The sequence below is a fragment of the Thamnophis sirtalis genome, unplaced genomic scaffold, assembly GCF_051295495.1.
Source record: "Thamnophis sirtalis isolate CommonGarterSnake01/CBP01778 unplaced genomic scaffold, rThaSir2_p1.2 scaffold_1, whole genome shotgun sequence".
Taxonomy (NCBI): Eukaryota; Metazoa; Chordata; class Lepidosauria; order Squamata; family Natricidae; genus Thamnophis; species Thamnophis sirtalis.
Window position 1 is genome coordinate 45,487,424 of NW_028261381.1, and position 19,185 is coordinate 45,506,608.

A 19,185-nucleotide genomic window follows, 5' to 3' on the forward strand; every position below is an offset into this window, starting at 1 on the left:
TATTCTAAATGGAAAAGTTTTTAAAAACATAGTTGTTCAGTTGCAGTGAAACTTAAAACATGGCTGAGTGGGTGTGCCTTATTCTGTATCTGGCTGCCACATTTTACAAGGAGTTCTTTAACAGCTGCAGCCAGTGTCAATTCTGTAAGGCAGCTTAGCAACCATAACTATCCTGCTTCTCTAATTCTAATCAATAAGGTATACAACAACAAAATAGTCCCAAAGTCAGAAATGGGAACCTTATTGGAATAGCTCAAGTCCAAGAAAAGTTTCAAAGAAAGGGTCTCTGATGTTGCTGCCAAAGATGATATCACATCTGTCACAAATTAGCCTCCCAGATAGAAAATAACTTTTCTATATATTTAATAACTTTTTAAATGGGCGGTTGTGATCATCCCAAACTCCTGGAAAATTTTAAAGAAAGGACTGAACTCATTGTTAACTGGATTGCATTCGCTGGGACTTAACCTCCTCCAACAAATGGGTCCAGAACACCATTTGGTATGGTCTCTCACTCCACTTCCTCACCAACCTCCCGAGTTCCTTTCGGAGCTGCCCGGTCTCAAACAACCCAACCCGGAGGTTGCTGATGCAGGAGGCCATCCAACACCTGTTGGACATCAGGGCCATCCAGCTAGTGCCTCTAGAGCAGCAAGGCTAGGGGTATTACTCTATTCTCTTTGTAATTCCTAAAGCCTCGGGCATCTGGAGAGTGATTCTTGACTTGAAATGCCTGAACTGTTTCATCCACTATTGGAGGTTTAAGATGCATTCACTGCATTCCATCTTGGAAGGGATTAGTCAGGGAGATTTTCTCACCTCCATAGACCTCACAGAGGCCTACCTGCATATATCCATAGCTCCGGAACACTGTAAACATCTCAGGTTCTGCTACCTAGGGCACCATTTCCAGTATCGAGCCCTGCCTTTCGGGTTGTCGTCTGATCCCTTTCAGGAAGGTAATGGCGGCATTGGCAGCTCACCTGAGGCAGGTTCCTTTTCGAATTCAATGTTATTTAGATGACCTGTTGTTACAGTGATCCTCCTTTAAGGATCTAGACACCACAATGACAGTCCTGAGAGACCATGGGTTCTCAGTAAATCTGGCCAAAAGCCACCTTCACCTGTCCACTAGTCTGATCCACCTAGGAGCCCTGATAGATATAGAGACAGGCAGGGTTCCTCTGCCGATGCATTGACCGATGATCTCTGGAGAGCCAGGGATGGAGGTCATGCCTCCATCCTGGTACTCCTTGACCTCTCTGCGGCTTTCGATACCATCGACCATGGTATCCTTCTGCGACGACTGCGGGAGGTGGGGGTGGGAGGCACTGTCTTACGCTGGTTCTCCTCTTACCTCTCGGACAGGTCGCAGTCGGTGTTAGTCGGAGGGCAGAGATCGACCCCTAGGCCCCTAACATATGGGGTGCCGCAGGGTTCGGTCCTGTCCCCCCTTCTCTTTAATATCTACATGAAACCGCTGGGCGAGATCATTCGACGGCACGGGATAAAATACCACCAGTATGCGGACGATACACAGCTGTATCTGTCCGCCCCGTGCCAACTCAATGAAGCGATGGACGTGATGAGCCAGGGCCTTGAGGCGGTTAGAGACTGGATGGGGGTTAACAAGCTTGTACTCAATCCAGATAAGACCGAGTGGCTGCTGTACTTTCCCACTAATTGGCCAAGTGTTCCATCTCTCAGGCTGGGGGGTAAAATAGTACGCCCCTTAGATAGGGTCCGCAACTTGGGAGTCCTCCTGGACCCACAGCTGACTTTTGAACATCATTTGTCAGCTGTGACCAGGGGGGCATTTGACCAGGATCGCCTGGTGCACCAGTTGCATCCCTACCTGAACCGGGAGGCTCTCACAACAGTCACTCGTGCCCTTGTGACCTCTAGGCTGGAGTACTGCATCGTGCTCTACATGGGGCTGCCCTTGAAGAGCATTCGGAGACTTCAGCTTGTCCAGAATGCAGCCGCGCGAGCGATTGTGGGTGCACCTCGTTTCACCCACGTAACACCTATCCTCCGTGAGCTGCACTAGCTGCCTGTTGATCTCCGGGTGCGCTTCAAGGTGCTAGTTGTCACCTACAAAGCCCTTCGTGGTATTGGATCTGGGTACTTGAGAGACCGCCTACTGCCAATTACCTCCACTAGACCAATAAGATCCCATAGATTAGGCCTCCTCCGAATTCCATCGGCTGGCCAATGTCGACTGGCAACTACCCGGAGGAGAGCTTCTCGGTGGCTGCTCCGACCCTCTGGAACGAACTCCCCGTGGAGATTCGTACCCTCACCACCCTCCAGACCTTCCGCATAGCCCTTAAAATCTGGCTGTTCCGACAGGCCTGGGGCTAAAGACTTCAACCCCACTCGAATGGTATGACTGTTGTGCTTTTTAACGGTGTATTGTCTTCATGTTTGTAACTTGTCTATTCCTCCCTTCCCTTGAATTGTGAGCCGCCCTGAGTCCCCCCAGGGAAAAGGGCGGCATACAAATAAAGTAAAATCTAAACCTAAATCTAAATCTAAATCATCAGAAAGACAGCTCTCTCTCAGACAGCTAGCTACTCAGGTAGCCAGGGGGCATAGGGTGTCCTTAGCCACACTGTCCAAACTGCTTGGCACCGTGGTGTCTGTCATTGGCATAGTCCGTCGGTTCCACACCAGAGACTTCCAATGGTTCCTTTTGCCTTTCCAGCGAAGGCGCATGAGCTGCTCCCAGACAAAGGTTCTTCTGCCCACAGAAGTATCCTGCTCACTGACTTGGTGGATGTCCCCGGCAATCTCTTTTTTTTTTTTTTTTTTAGGAAATATATTTTATTCAATTTTCACATTCCATTTGCAATCATTTATATACAGGGTATTTACTATAAGAAAAGAAAAAAAAAGAAAAAGGGAATAAAACGAACAAGTAAAAAGGAAACACAACTCATCATTCACAACCCCACCTAACCCTTGCGTCCTCCATACACCCCATCTACCCCCTCCAACTTTCCTTTCTCCCTCTAACACTCCCCTCCTACTTCCCTTTCCCCTCAAACCTTCCTTCTCCCCTTACTCCCCAGACACCCTCCTTACATTCCCCTTACTCCTTACATTCCCCTTACTCCTTCCTTACTCCTCCCTCTTCCTTCCCTCTACCTCCCTCCTTGGTGTATGCCTTTATTCGAGTGTTGTTTGATCTGATAAAAGTAAAGTAAACCAAGGAAAATAATAATAATAATAATAATAATAATAAAAAAAGGAACCACCGTATATAAATACATTCTTGTTCTTATTAAAACTATATTAACACCCCCCCACCCCACCCCCCACAATCCCCATCCCTAATCCTCCCGACTTCCCAGGGTCCACACCTGGCACTACCTTCTGTCTAAGATATCTTGTATACATATGGATTAAAAAATAAAAGTAATATATCAAAAAAAATAAAAATAAAAAAAAAAGAAAAGCAGAGAAAGAAAAAAAAAAGGAAAAAAAGAAAAGAGAAAAGAGAAAAAAGAAAAAAAGAAACCACTCTTTGTGTTGATCTCAGCCCCCCATCTTTATCTATGCTTAAATAGTATAAATCATTCTATCTATATTTTATTCTCATCTCTTACTTCTTTGCTATTTACCCCGACCTTCTGTAGACTCTCCCGTTCCCTTCCTAAACCTCATGATCCCTTCCAGTAAGATTTAAGCAGCGTAGTTTATGCCATATATTCAAATATAACTTTACAGACAAGTAATCAAACTTTCCCATCTAGTAAAATTTAAACAACGTAAATGATCTTTCTTTACCCCTTTTTCAAACAGTAATTCAAAATAATCTAACCCGATTTCCCCTTCTTAGTAAAGTTAAGCAGCGTAGATCAGATATTACTTTACACAGGAATCAATTTCTGTAATTCCAACCGACTTCCCCTTCTAATAGAATTTAAATAACTTAGTTCATTCCACATGTATTTTACTCTCATCCCCCACTTGTCTGATATTTACCACTATCAAATTTATACTACCATTTGTTTAAAATATAACTCAGAGCGATTTGTAGCATGAATCCTTCCACATATTCCAATAATACTTTCAGCAAAATTCAGTTAACCTTCTATTTTAAGGTAGTCGCTTCTAACAAAGTTTAAACAACATAAATCATTCCACATTCTTTTTACAGTTATCTTAAGATAATCCCAAGCGGCTTCCTGTTCTAATAAGCTTTAAACAACGTAAATTTTGCCCTCATCCCTTGCTTGTCTAATATTTATCACAAATAACGTAGTACTACCATTTGTTTAAAATATAACTCAGAGCGATTTGTAGCATGAATCATTCCACATATTCCAATAATACTTTCAGCAAGATTCAGTTAACCTTCTATTTTAAGGTAGTCGCTTCTAACAAAGTTTAAACAACATAAATCATTCCACATTCTTTTTACAGTTATCTTAAGATAATCCCAAGCGGCTTCCTGTTCTAATAAGCTTTAAACAACGTAAATTTTGCCCTCATCCCTTGCTTGTCTGATATTTACCACAAATAACGTAGTTCATTCCACATGCATTTTACCCTCATCTCTTGCTTGTCTAATATTTACCACTATCAAATTTATACTAGCGTTTATTTGAAAAATAACTCAGAACTATTACAACCAACTTTCCCTTCAAATAAAAGTTAAGTAGCATGGATCATATTCAAATAATGCTTTCAGCAAGAGTCAGTTAACCTTCTATTTTAAAATAGCCCCATCTAACAAAGTTTAAACAACATAAATCATTCCGCATTCTTTTAACCACTATCAGATTTATGCTAACGTTACTTTAGAATCTAGCTCAAAGTAGTTTCACCCAGCTTTCCCTTCTGATAAAAATTAGTCCACTTTTTCTACCGGAGAGAGGTCTCAAACCCCCATTCAGTCCTCAACTTTAGGAAGTCTTTTGAAGTATCTAAATTCTCGATCTGCGTTCTTCTGCTTCTCCGAGGGAGGAGGGGCTACCCCCTCCATCTTGCAGCCGCATGGCCAGCCGTTTGCTTTCTCCTTCCGCTTGTCTCTCCTCTCTTCCAAGCGCGTCAGGAAGTCCCGCCTTCAGAATCCTACAATAGAAATCTTGAGCCTCCGAAACAGAGTTAAGACGAAATCTTTGATTCTCAAATGTAACTGTAATACCGGCAGGGGCCTCCCATCTGTATCGAATCTGTTGACTCCTAAGCTCTTTAGTTAAAAAGGCGTAGTCCCTTCTTGCTCTCAACATTTGGAAAGGTATATCTTTGAAGACAATCACGTCCTGGTCATCAACTCGGAGACTGTTATTATGAAACTTTTGCACAATCGCGTTTCTAGATTCTTTTGTAGAGAAATGTATAATTATGTCCCTCGGGAGCTGTCGCTGTTCCGCTATCAATGAGTTCTGGCGATAGATTTTCCGAATCTGCCAATCAAAGTTAAGTCCCGGGCCTCCCAGCGCATGGCTGAAGGCTTCAGCAAATGTCTGTTTCAAATTCTCCTGCTCCTTTTCACGGAATCCTCTGACTCTTATTGAAAATGCCTTCCTATCAAAATTTAGCGTCATAAGCTGTTCTTCGTTATTTCTAATTTTTTCTTGTAAAATTTGAATATTGGTAGTCAAATCAAAATTAGCCTTCTCCAGACTTTCCAATTTGTTCTCTATTTCAGCAGAGTAATCTGACAGGGCAGACACGGCTGCAAACGTATTCGCCTTCATTTGATTAACTTTAGATTTTAGATCCTCATAAAGTTGCAATACAAATTCCTTAAGTTCTTGCTTAAGGGCATTAAATATTTTAAAGAGATATTCCTGTGTTAAAACTTCTCCAGTAGAGGGCGTAGGAGACAAAGGCTGTGTTTCCAAAAAAGATTGTTTAAATTCTTTAGACACATTTGTAGCAAGACGTTTCTTTGATCTGGGTGCCATAATAGATAAACAAGTAAGCAGTGCTTCGCTCCCCTCTATTTCCAAAGAAAAAGAGTTTATTTTGTTAAGGAGCGGTCTGCAGGAAGATAAGCCCGGCTAAGTACATCCAGTAATCATCCACGGAGAGAAATCGCCATTTTAAAGTCTATTTAAACAAAGAAGTCTTTAAGACAAATGGTGCTGGTATTTAAGATAGTAATAAAAGCATAAATCTCACAGGGGTGGTACCCTCCCGTATCAACTCTAGCTTGAAAAAAACTTTGTTTTGTCCTGGGGGGGGCTAGCCTGTCTGGGGCTGCCAAAAAAAAAAAGGCAGCTGAGAAGAACTGGCCGGAGATAAAGGCTCCGCTTCGGCTGGATCTAATCTCTTCCACAGCCAAAAAAAGAAAAAGGCTGTGGCTTACGAATAGACCCTAACCTACGGAGCTATCCTCCCTGCCCCTTTCTTAGCCAAAAAGGGGTGCTATCTATGATCTTATTTAGATATACAGACCAGATCTCTGAGGAGCTCGGTGGAGCCCTCCTCGGCAACAGGCCACGCCCACAGGAAGTCCTCCCCGGCAATCTCCAAGGGCAGGATCTTCAGAAAGCCAGACAAGGTGACGGTAACAATGGATGCAAGCCTGTTCGGACGTGGCGCCCATCTGCAGGCTCAGATGGCGCAAGGACAATGGAGCCAGGCAGAACTGACTCAACATAAACTGGTTGGAGCTCAGGACGGTCCATTGGGCCCTCCTGCAATTTCGCCACCTTGTCAGGGGCAGCCACATCTTAGTCCTCACAGACAACATCACCACCAAGGCTCACATAAACAGAGAGTGGGGCCAGATCTAAGGCCCTCATGAAGGAGACCAAACGACTAGGGCAGTGGGCCAAAAGGAACCTTCTGTCATTGATTGCGGAACATATAGCAGGGGTGGACAACATCAGAGCCTACTGGCTCAGCCGGACTGAGGTGGACAATTCAGAGTGGAGGCTGCAGCTGGCAATATTCGAGGAAGTGGCAAGGCACTTCAGATGCCCGGAGGTCGACCTATTCACCACCCCTTTTAATGCCCAGCTCCCGAGGTTTTATTCCAGGTATCAGACATGGATGGAGGGAGTGGATGCTCTCTGATGCCCATGGCCCCAGGGGCTCCTCTATGCATATCCACCATTATCCCTGATTCCCAAGGTCATACAGAAAATCCTGCGGGAGTGGGCAGAGGTGGTGCCCCACACTGGCCTTGGTTTGCCGATCTCCAATCTCAGTGGACAGGCCCTGGAAGATTCCCCAAGAGAGGATCTCTTTCAACCAGGGATCGCTGGAGCACCTGGACCCTCAGTGGCTTCAGTTGACCGCTTGACGCTTGAGTGGAGCATCCTGAGGGAAGGCCACTTTTCTCCCAAGGTGATACAGACTATTCAGGTGGCTCACAGACCTTCCATGGAGCACATTTAGGGCACTACATGGCATTCCTTTTCAACATGGTGCAGTTCCAGGGGCCACAATCCAGTTTGAGCCACGATCCTGCAGGTTTTGGAGTTCCTTCAGGCAGGCCTGGACAGAGGGTTAGCTCCCAACACGATTAGGAGACAGATCTCGGCCATTTCATCGGTACTTCTGTGCGGTAGGTCACAGACCTTGACTCACCACCTTATAGTCAGGCGATTCCTCAAGGGGGCATCCTGTCTTAAGCCACCTACGTTACACAGGTACCCCTCCTAGGACTTGCATAAGGTGTTGGGCGCTCTGGCAGGCCCTCCTTTCTAACCCTTGCGAACTGTGTCTCTTACGGTTTTGACTCTTAAAGTTGCCTTCTGGTGGCCATCACCTCAGCCAGGCGGATATCCGAACTACAGGCTCTATCAGCCAGGGAGGATCTCTGTGTTCCACCAGGACAGGGTGATACTAAGTTTGGACTCCTCCTTCATCCCTAAGGTGTGCTCCTGCTTCCATCACTCGCAGGAATTGATATTGCCCAATTTCTGCCCGGACCCTTCTCACCCGTTAGAGAGGAAGTGGCACACCCTAGACATAAGGAGGGCTCTGAGGATTTACCTCAGAAGAACCCGGCCAAACAGGAAGTTTGTCTCTTTCCAGCCGGGATCCCTGGGGAACAAGGTGACATCCACCACCATAGGCAGGTGGTTATGAACCTGTATTGTTACCGCCTACCAAGCACAAAGTCTGCAAACACCGAGCTCTATTACAGCGCATTCCACACGAAGCGCGGCCACCTCAACAGCCTGGGCCACCCAGGCTTCATTGACTGAGATCTGTAGGGCAGCTACGTGGTCTTCCCCCTCATCATTCATGAGGAACTACAAACTGAACTCCTTTGCCTCGGCAGAGGCTTCATTTGGGTGTAGGGTGTTACAGGCTGTGTACAGAGCCGAGATGACACCTCACCAGGCATAAGGTTGTGTGAGCTTGTAACCCTCCCTAGGGACGTGTAAGCTTTGGTACGTCCCATCCTGGACACTCCTCCCCTCACTGTGGAGAAAGGGCGTTGGTACTTACCTGATATGCCTCTTCTCATAGTAGGGGAGAAGTATCCAGCCCCGCCCTGATATGGTTATGTAGCAAAAGCATTATGTTTGGTTGTTAAACTGTTACGTTGAAGGAATAAATAAAGGTTGAATCTAAGATAAAGTCTGGAATGGATGACACAGGGAGTCGGATAAGGTTCTTCGCCGATAACTGGGTGGTACCTGATGGCCAGGGGCGTGGCCCAAAGAGCTTATCTGACTCAGCCCAATCAATTAGAGGACAAGGTCAGCCCATCCTGATACTCCTCCCTCACTATGAGAAGAGGCATATCAGGTAAGTACCAACGCCCTGTCTTATACACTGAATACAGCATTTTTTGCCTCCCGAAACCCTGCCCCCTTCACCAAAATGGCTGTGCAGAGCCTTTAGGAGGCTTATAGAATGCTCCTGGGAGCTGGTGAGGGCAGAAATGAGTGAAAAACAGGCCGTTTTTTGCTCAATTTTGCCCCCCCCCCCGAGAACTCTACAAGACTCCTAAAGGCTATGCATGCCCTTTTTTTTTTGAAAAAAAGAAAAACGGGCCTGTTTTTGTGAAAAACGGTCCATTAGGGGGAGGTCTTCAGAGTGCAAAAACATTTTTTAAAATTTGCCTCTTCAAAATCGTGGTGTGTCTTATACTCCGGTGTGTCTTATACTCTGAAAAATACGGTAGATTCTACGATAAGGTATGGAAGATTCCATTGAGTTTTGTTTAAAGAAAGACTATAAATGTGCACTAACTTGCTTGGATGCAAACTGTATTCACTCAACAAAACTGAAAATGTCTTGCAGGAAATAAACCTGCATATCTCTAGCAAGATAGCATTTTTGTATCAAAGACTATTTTGAAGAAAATAGACTATTTTAAAGAGATTGGGATCAACTGGAAGGGTGACAGTTTATTATGAATATGCCCTACTATTTTCGCTATTGTTTTTGTTGGTTTTTTGTTATGGTCAGATAATCGGTACAAGATATTGTATTATATTGTTTATGCATCTGTTCAGTATATCTTAGCATTGTCACTTGGAACAAAAATATTACCTTGTGCTGCCTAACTTCACATTTCTTAATGGGCCTTGTTTTGACAGATGTATAGTTGGCATCAGCACTATCTTTTCAGTACTGTCCTGAAAGATTTAGGCTAATGACACTCGGTGAGGAGACTGTGCCTCTGATTAATAATTTTGTATATCAATATTTGATCATGTGACTTTGATTTGTAAATACTGCAGTTTTGCTGATCATTTTTAAAGTAGATTGTTTATGTTGTTTTGTCTTACAGGTATACCAAACTGGGATATGCTGGTAATACAGAGCCACAGTTCATCATTCCTTCATGTAAGTGTTTTGGGATACATTGTTGTGGTTTTAAAAGATGTAACCGCATTGTCATTTAATTTAGCTCACAGTTTTAAGAATATTCATACTTTTGAAATTCCATTTAAATGAGGTTTATACTTTTATTTTGAAATCACTTTAAATGTGTTTTCAGATTACAAGATACACTTAGAATTTATGAATTTATAAAGAGGCAAAGTTCATCATTGAACTTTTTGATCATTGTATTATTGGGCTAATGGAAAAACCTGAAAAAATGTAATTAGTATTGAGTTCATTTAGGCCCTCTTTTGGTATTTTATCAAACTATGTCTTTTATCTAAAGTTATTCTAATTAGGATATAGAGTAAAATTAACTATCTGTTGGAAATTTGTATCCTTTCTGGTAGTTTGGCACTGGCTGAATGATTAGTTGAGTCTTGCTGGAGCAGGACAATTCATTTCACTGACTAATAAATAGAAGCAGGTGCAATTAGACCAAAAGATGATTAAATGAGAAAGTTTTATCAATTTTCAGGAGAATTGCAATCTTGGCTCTTTTACTGATCCAGGATTTTATCATTCCCCCTTTCTTTTTTTTGGTGCTTGGCTATTCTGTATTAGTAACAGCATTATTCTACTGTGGAACCAGTTGGTATTAAATTGCTGGTTTGGTTTGCCTTGTTTGCATAATAGTTTATCTTGGGAAGCCTTTCCTGGTTTTTCCTTTCTAAATGCCATGTGAAATTTGGATGTATTCTGGGGAGAACTGCTAAGAAACATTAACAATAAATATTTTGGAGGTACTCTCTTTTCTTTCTCTGCAGGGAAGAACAGATTATATCCACATGTTACACTACTGTTCTAAAGAAGTGTGATATCAGTTGATGAAATTTGTGTGTGTGTGTGTGTGTGTGGCAGGTGTTTTGGTCCTTGAAGACAAATTCAAGAATAATTATGCTGATTTCCATTGCTTATTTCATTCTCTCATTCAGAATACAACTAATCAACATTTGCTCCTTCAGCATTTTCAGATTGTCAAGGAAATGATAACTTCTTTCCGTGCTCACATGGCATTCCTTATTCAATATTTCCTTAATTTTCCCTATAAATAAACTACTAATATATTACTATGAGCTTAAAGAGATACCATTCTATGTAGTGTTTCATAACAGTTTAATTTAACCTACCCCTGGTTATTAAACATGACTAAATAAATTCCAAAAATAAAGGGAGGAACATATATATGAGAAACAAGAGTAGTGTCTAAGGTTGGCAAACCTTTTTGGCATCGCACCGAGTATTGAAATGGAGCTTGTGGGATGGGGAGGAGAGCAGCTCCCTGGCACGCACGCTCCCATGTGTCTGATAGGAAGATGAGCTTCTGGTTTCTGATGTGCCCATGCACTCTGGTCACCTGATCTTCCGGTTTTTGGTGCACATGTGCGCATGAAAACCAGCTGGCTGGTGCACGTCGGAACCCGGAAGAGCAACAGACAACGGCTGGTGTGCCCGGAGATATGAGTCTATGTGCCACTTCCGGCTGCATGCCATCGGTTTGACATCATGGAGCTATGTCATACCATTGTTAGAAAGATAAATAATATTCTCCTTGATGGTGAGTTGATCTAGTTAAATGCTGAAAGAATGAGGCCACTGGTGAATAAGAGAGAAGAAACAGTTTGCTGAAATAAAAAAATATAGGGATTCAAAAGGTTAAGTTGAACATAGACCATCCCAAAATAAATCAGAAAACAAAAGTAAAAGAAAAACAAAGTGAGAATTGAACAGGATCAATTTACTACAAATTGCAGGATGTTGAAAATGAGAACTGGAGTGATTATGGGTAATGGCTTTGCCTGGTTGACCCCCTTAACAAGTTTTTATAGTGTCCTAGATTTTGAGGATTTTATTATTTGATTTTAAACATTTATATAGCCACCCGTCTTACATCAAACTCTGAAATGATGTATATTTGGCCTAAAAATGTCATTATGGGATAAGGATTCTTGCAATATTTTGTTGCAGATCCTATAGTGTCTAGAGAGCCATTTATTGTGATGTTTTAATTTGGATTATTGAAGTGGGCAGAGGGTTTTGTTCCATGGCCCTTCTGTCTCCATGACTCATCGTAACAATTTACTAACCATATCATTTATCAAAAGTGTCTTAAATAATGTCTTGCATACATAGCACAGCAAGTGGCAAGCTCAAATCCACTTTTACTCATTTTATTAAATCTAAACATGTTTGAACTAATTTGATATGGGATTTCAAGGGTCTTTCCCTTTCCAATAACTGGAATGTTGGAAAAAAATACTGGAAAAAGGCAGTAACAAATCACTTCCGTATTGCCTGTGAATCAGTGTAAATATCTTTGTGCAATCATCAGGTAAAGCTGCATTTGGGACAGATTTTACTTTTTTTTTTCATCATATAAATTTTTATTTTATATACATAAACACATCAACAGAAACAGACGCATAACTTAAAACAACATAGGAACAATAAGTGCCATCATATATCATACAGCAGTTCCGTATCGGTTTCTTTGCAGTTAGTGTTTTCCCTTCTATACATTTCTATCTTGCATTCATAATCTCCTTATTTGTTATCCATTTTTATGTACAATTCTATATTTATTTATACTTAGCAATTTATAACCAAATATTATTTACCTATATTGTGCTTTATATTATTACTGTCATTTATTCTCTTACATACAATTATAGGTATACATTCACGTAGTTATTCTTTTTCTTTGCCATTCTTATACTATTGTTATTCCATTTAAAAAGTTATAAGGTATAGTTTGGATTGCTTTGTTTGCCATCCCTAGCACCTGCTGTAACACCACCTTATTTTCTCTTTCTTTTCTTTTCTCCCTTCCTTCTCTACTTCCTTCCTTCCTCCTCTACTTCCCCTTCTTTCTTCCCTTACCTCTCCCCTAGTCCTACCCTCTTTCTTCTCCTTCCTACCCTCTCCTTCTCTTTCTCTCTCTCCCTCCCTCCTCTCCTTCTCTTTCTCTCCCTTCCGCCCACCTCTCCTTACCTCTTTCTTCTTCCCTTACCTCTCTTCCACTCTTCCTCTTCCTTTCCTACTATCTCTCCTTCTCTTTCTCTCCATTCCACCTTCCACTCCTTTTCCTTCCTTCTTCCCTCCCTAATCTATGTTATGGCCTGTTTTCTTTGCTATTGTCACATTTTCAATAATTTTTCCTTAATATATGGCATTTCAGTGTGACTGAAAATGCTAAATTATTTTTATTCACCACACCGAGCATTTATAGATTGTAAAATCATCAAAAATATATGTAATCCTTGGTATATTTTACTTATTTTAATAAGCTTCCTTTACATTTTTAATAATTATCTTTAAGAGGTTGGAGTAATGATTTAATCATTAAAAGTACTTAAAGTATCATATTTGTTCAAAGGCTTTTTAAAATTCTCATACACCATAAATCCAAGACGATCATTTTATATTGCAGGAATACCTCCTGTCTTTAAACACCATGGTAACATTTTTTTTAAATTATCCAGATATAATTTTCAGTTCATAGTTTCAGATACGTTGCTTTTTTCAGTGCTATTTTTCTTTTTTAATATTTTAACTAGCCAAAGAACTTGCATGATTTAACAGCCAGGCTTTATATTTTATATATGATAGTTTGTTATTTCTGTAATCTAGAATCAGACGAATAGACAACTGTTATTTTAGTGCACTTGAGAAATAAAATCTGATAATGTATTTCAGCATTGGTGAAGGGCCAGGAAAGGAGGGGGAGGAAAAACCACAGACTTTATAATCTATTCAGGCAGTCTGTCCTCCCATAGATTTATCACTTATCAAGTGTTGTGATAACTTGATTGTTTCTGTATTATTATTATTATTATTATTATTATTATTATTATTATTATTATTATTATTTCTATTCTCTGTCCATTCAGAATATTATTTATTATTTACATCTTTTAATGAAGAGTGTTAATGCTCTGGGTTAAAGATGAAAGTTTTGTCTGGTTATAGTGATCAATTGATTATATAACATCAGGTTGTCAATTTTCAGTGATCTCTTTTCTAAAAACAGTTTCAATACTTTTTGATTTACAACTATGCATTTTATGCACATTTAGAATGTAAAGTGAACATTTTGATAAACAGAGTACAGATAATCAATATTTGCTGTATAAAAGAAAGTTTTATACCGTGTTTTCCTGCCTTCGTGATACCGCTAGGTTGGGGAGTGGCATTCTGCCTGGCCGGAGGGGGAGTTGCTGGGCAGCTGCTCCCTTGTGAACGGGCTCCAGAAGAGCCGGGCACAGCCTCAGAGGCGAAGCAGCCATGAGGTGACCATGCTCATGAGCAGCCACCTGGCAAACCCCCTCTCCAGCCAGGCAGAGCGCCATTCATTGACCTAGGGGGTATCCCTAAGGTGCCAAGGCACGTGGCGCTCTGCCCGCTCCCCACGGCTTGGCACATTAGGGATACCCCCTAGGTCAGTGCATGGAGCTCTCCCTGCAGGGCCAGGGTGCCGCCACCGCCGCGCGTTATAAGCATAACTTATTCTCTGGCTTCCAAACTCCAAAACTCGGCTGCCGAGTCTTCCAGCAACGGCCGCTTTGGGAGTGCGCTCTATGGTTGTGGGCTGGCTGCTGGAAGACTCTCTGTCCGGAAGACTCTCTGTCCGGCCGCTGGCCCACAACCTTAGAGTGAACTCCTAGAGCAGCTGCTGCTGGAAGACTTGACAGCCGAGTTTTGGAGTTTGGAAGCCAGAGAAGAAGTTATGCTCGGAGCACGGCGGAGGCGCCGCCCTGGCCCTTCAGGGAGAGCTCCATGCACTGACCTAGAAAGTATCCCTAATGTGCCAAGCTGCAGAAGCTGGGGAGCGGGCAGAGCGCCATGTGCCTTGGCTTCTTAGGGATACCCCCTAGGTCAACTAATGGTGCTCTGCCCGGTTGGAGAGGGGGTTGCCGGGCGGTTCTCGTGAGCGCGGTCACCTCATGACTGCTTTACCCCTGAGACTGTGCCCGGCTCTTTGGGAGCCAGTTCGCAAGGGAGCAGCCACCTGGCAACCCCAAAACAATAAGCCCTCCCCCTATAATAAGCCCAAGGCCATATTTTGTGGGGCAAAAGAAAATACGACCCTGTCTTATTTTCGGGAAAATACGGTATATAAATGTAATGAGGCTGTATTTCTGGTATAATGCCTTGTGCTTGGCATTAAAAATGATAATTCCTATTTCATTCATATATCTGAAGCACATGTTTAAGCTCTTTTTAGTGAATAGAAATAGTGAAATTACAATTTGAATGTTTAATATAGAAAACCAGATTTGTACATCGACTTTATCTCTTAAAGTCCAAACTAAGGCTTGTCTATGTTGTTGGTTCTAGTACTTCTGTGCAGAATTCTATTATCTCTCAGTTCTGCTTGATTCATGCAAACATTTAACACTATCCATATCAATGAGCTCTGTACACTTCTTTTGTAGACTAAAAAAATGACACTCAGATTTAACGGACATTTGTATTAAACACCCCCCCCCCCCCATTCTAGTAATGCTTTAAGTAGAGGATTATATTGTATTTGAAATTTATTTTTTCTAGAAGACCGGATAAACTTATCAACAGTAATATCCTTCAGAGTAATAAGTCTTTGTAGAAGAATAAATGTTTTATTAAAAATTAAGGGTATAAATTCTCTTGTTTTCTGTAATAAAGGTATTGCCATTAAGGAATCGGCCAAAGTTGTCGATCAGGCACAAAGAAGGGTTATGAAAGGTGTGGATGACTTAGACTTCTTTATCGGGGATGAAGCAATAGAAAAGCCTACATATGCAACAAAGGTATTTAAAATTAAAAGTGGCATTTTTTTTCTTTTTTAAGCAAAGAAAGAAAGATTGTCTAACTTTCAGGGATGAATAGTAATTTGAACTTCATTTTCTTCATACAAACTAATGTTTTATTTACTGTATCATATAATTTATTATAAACAGCAGTATGTTAATATTTCAGGTTAAGATAAAGTTTTAAGATGCTTACCGGTATATTTTAAAACAAGTTATGATAATTGATTTGATTTAAAAAAGAGCAGTATCATGTAAAAATGTAAACTGTATACTAAACTATGTACAAATAAGCCAGAGCAAAGTTATATTTATTCATATTTATGTGATTCTACCATAAGTTTAAATTTAGTATTATTTTAACAACATTCACATTTTAAACAGTGGCCCATTCGCCATGGCATAGTTGAAGATTGGGACTTGATGGAGAGATTTATGGAACAAGTTATCTTTAAATATTTAAGGGCAGAACCTGAAGACCATTATTTTCTTTTGGTGAGTATAAAATCCGATTTGAAGTATTGGTGACTCAGGATACTCATTATTCAAAGTAGAACAAATCCTTCAATTTGTAAAAACAAGTGTAATAGATAATTGAGCAAAAGCTGAAAAGAATTAAATCTGATATATAGTACAGGACAACAATATGATATATAATACAAAATTACATTGTAATAAAAATTTAAAATGCGGTACAGCAAAATAAAATAAGGTAGTTGTCTGGTTCACAGAATAAGCCCTGGTGGTGCAATGGCTAGAATGCAGTATTGCAGGCAAACTCTGCACAGCCTAGAGTTTGATCCTAATGGGGCTCAAAGTTTCCTCAGCCTTTTATCCTTCTGAGGTCAGTAAAGCGAGGACCTATATTATTGGGGGCAATATGCTGACATTATAAACTGCCCAGAGAGTGCTGAAAAGTGTGTTTCTCCTAAAATAAGACCTACCCGAAAAAGAAACCCTATCATGTTTTTGAACACTTGAGCTCAAATTAAGCCCTACCCTCAAAATTAGCCCTTAAGCCCTACCCTCAAAATTAGCCCTAATTAAGACCCTGCCCACCCTGGGGTGCTGAGGGTGGGGTGAGGTAAAAATTAAGCTAGGGTGGAGATTGGGGGGATGGACCTGCCCTACCTAGTAGGCCTTGCATACCCCAATACCTGCCTCGTCTTCTGCGGCCACTTATTCTGTGTCCCGCTTCTGTGGCCACTTGCTATTGCTCACATGCGCCCCTGGCTTCCGTTTCACCATGGAGCATTCCAGAAAGCCCTCTGCAGCTGAGAAACAAGCTTTGGATTGATGTGTGTGTCACCCCATGGCTTCCGTTTCCCCTTCAGATGCCTTCCGGAAAGCTTCTGCAGCTAATAACATATCTCCGGATCAATCAAAGGGAAGCAGCTGCAAAAGAAGTGGGGCGGCAGCTGGATCCTGCTGGGCAGGGCTGTTAGTGCCGCCGCGGTGAAGTGAGTCAATAATTAGACCCACCAGAAAAGAAGCCCCAGCCGGTTTTTCAGGGGTCAAAAAAAGAAGACATGGTCTTATTTTCAGGGAAACACAGTATGTCTTATTGCTATAACACTGAGAACACATAAAAAGCAAGCTCATAAAACAGATACCAAGTTAATATTTTTTTGGAGAAAATAATTATCTGGGGAAACTGTTTCTAAAGGTATCTATTATTAAGATATTTACAATAATAAATTTTAACAAACAAAGCCAGTTCAAAGAGCTTACCTTTGATGGAGCTATTGAAGCAGAAGTTTGGTAGGTAATTTGTCAAGGATGGATTCCTTCTTTAATCAGAGAATTTGGATTCTTTCCATTTAGGGGGGAGTTGGACTCCATAGCCCAATTGTTCCCTTCCATATCTATAATTATAGCAATTAAGCAATTATTGGGACAATAACCAACCTAAAGTACTCCTCTAAAATGCTTCTGCATTTTATAGCTTTAAAATCTTGAAATAATATTTGTAGTCTCTGAAGCCAGATGGGAGAAGAAAGTCAGAGCTTACCTAGTATTTAATGGCTGTAAGGCTATTATAATAAAATACATAGTTGCAATATATGAAAGAATAAGTAAAATTGCTGACCTCATTTAGCTCACTAAAGAACTCTTCAGGAGCAGTCTTTATTTTTAAAACAAAATGTTCATGAAATTATGTAAGACGTATTGTATTGCTATTAAATCTTTTCCTCACTCACTGACATTAACAAGGTTTCCAGTTTGTATGCAGAGTTCCTTAACAGAGTTAAGAGAGTTATCAGAGTTATTCTGTTCCTTGAGAAGGTAATGTCTAGGAATAATGGGACAACATTGTTCTATATTTGCAGGCCCTACTTGCTTTTTGTGGGGAAAAATAAGCATACTTAGGAAGTTAAAAAAAGGTCTCAATTCAAGCACAATATAGTAGAGAGAGAACTTATACTTCTTTCAGTAAGAAATCAGTTCATCTATGGTGTTGGATATATTAGATCCTGTAAAGCTATCAAAACAAGTAAAATGAAGTATAATTATTCAGCTAAAATATTACATGGCTACAGAAAGTAGGTTAAATTTAGCTGAATAGTTGTTTTTTTCTTCACAGACTGAACCTCCTCTAAATACTCCAGAAAACAGGGAATATACTGCTGAAATCATGTTTGAATCCTTCAATGTTCCTGGGCTTTACATTGCTGTTCAGGTGAGATGTAGAATTCTGAATGTATTAAATAATACTCCTTAAGAAACTATGTGGATTCTGCGTCAGTTGCCCCAGAATTAGCCTGTTCTGTATCAACTGCACTTAGAACTTTTTTTTCTGGCATCTGACCAAAATAATAATGGTAATTTTATGAGAACTTCTTTCCTGCTATGTCCAACTGGCCCGCTGGACCGACAATGAGCTCACCCCAGTTTGAGGTAAGAGGCCTTTTGCATGAAACTCATACATTTGGAAATGTTCCAAATATGTTCTGAAGTATAATAGAAAGCTTTGTAAGCTCTATGTTTGTAAACGACTAAAATGCACTCCTTTATCTTCTTTGTTTTTTCTGACTGTTAATTTGGGATATATAAATCACTGTTCCTAGTATTGGACATCTAGTCCTGTCTTTTACCTTTTGTTGGATAGCATGCTTAACTAAACAATGAGCACTAGTGATACTGCTTGGGAGGGGTGGCTAATAGTTTCTTTACAAAATGCACTAACTGCTTCTTATGATTAGGTGTGATGTGGAAATACTACCAATGTGCAAATAACACTAATGTAGAATTTCATAAAGTAATACAAATTAACTTTCTATCAATTGAGGTAAGATCAAAATCATCTTGTAAAGTATAGTTTGTCTTTGTTTTATGTGATCTATAATTGTCTGTGAATTCTGCTTCTTGGAGAAAAGAATTATTAGCACGACAATTACTATGTAAGTTCTCAATCAGAATTTCACTTCTTCCTACTCTCAGGATATAGAGCACCTTATAATAAGTGTTTATTGGATGAAAGAGCACCATGACGCCTATAGTTTTATTATTTCTATACTTAACTCTTCTATAGTGTTTCCATGGTTTGCTACCACAGTATTTCTTTTGATAGGATTTTTTTTGT

The 19,185-nt window shown here is 40.7% G+C and overlaps 1 protein-coding gene across 1 annotated transcript in view; it reads left to right on the forward strand.

Moving 5' to 3' along the window:
* Positions 1-19,185, forward strand: part of ACTR3 (actin related protein 3) — a 44,563-nt gene that overhangs the window by 15,317 nt on the left and 10,061 nt on the right. Inside the window, exons 2-5 of the mRNA XM_014075800.2 lie at positions 9,719-9,774; positions 15,478-15,602; positions 15,987-16,097; positions 18,187-18,282. Coding sequence (XP_013931275.1) covers positions 9,719-9,774; positions 15,478-15,602; positions 15,987-16,097; positions 18,187-18,282 — 388 coding nt within the window. The remainder of the gene's footprint in view (positions 1-9,718; positions 9,775-15,477; positions 15,603-15,986; positions 16,098-18,186; positions 18,283-19,185) is intronic.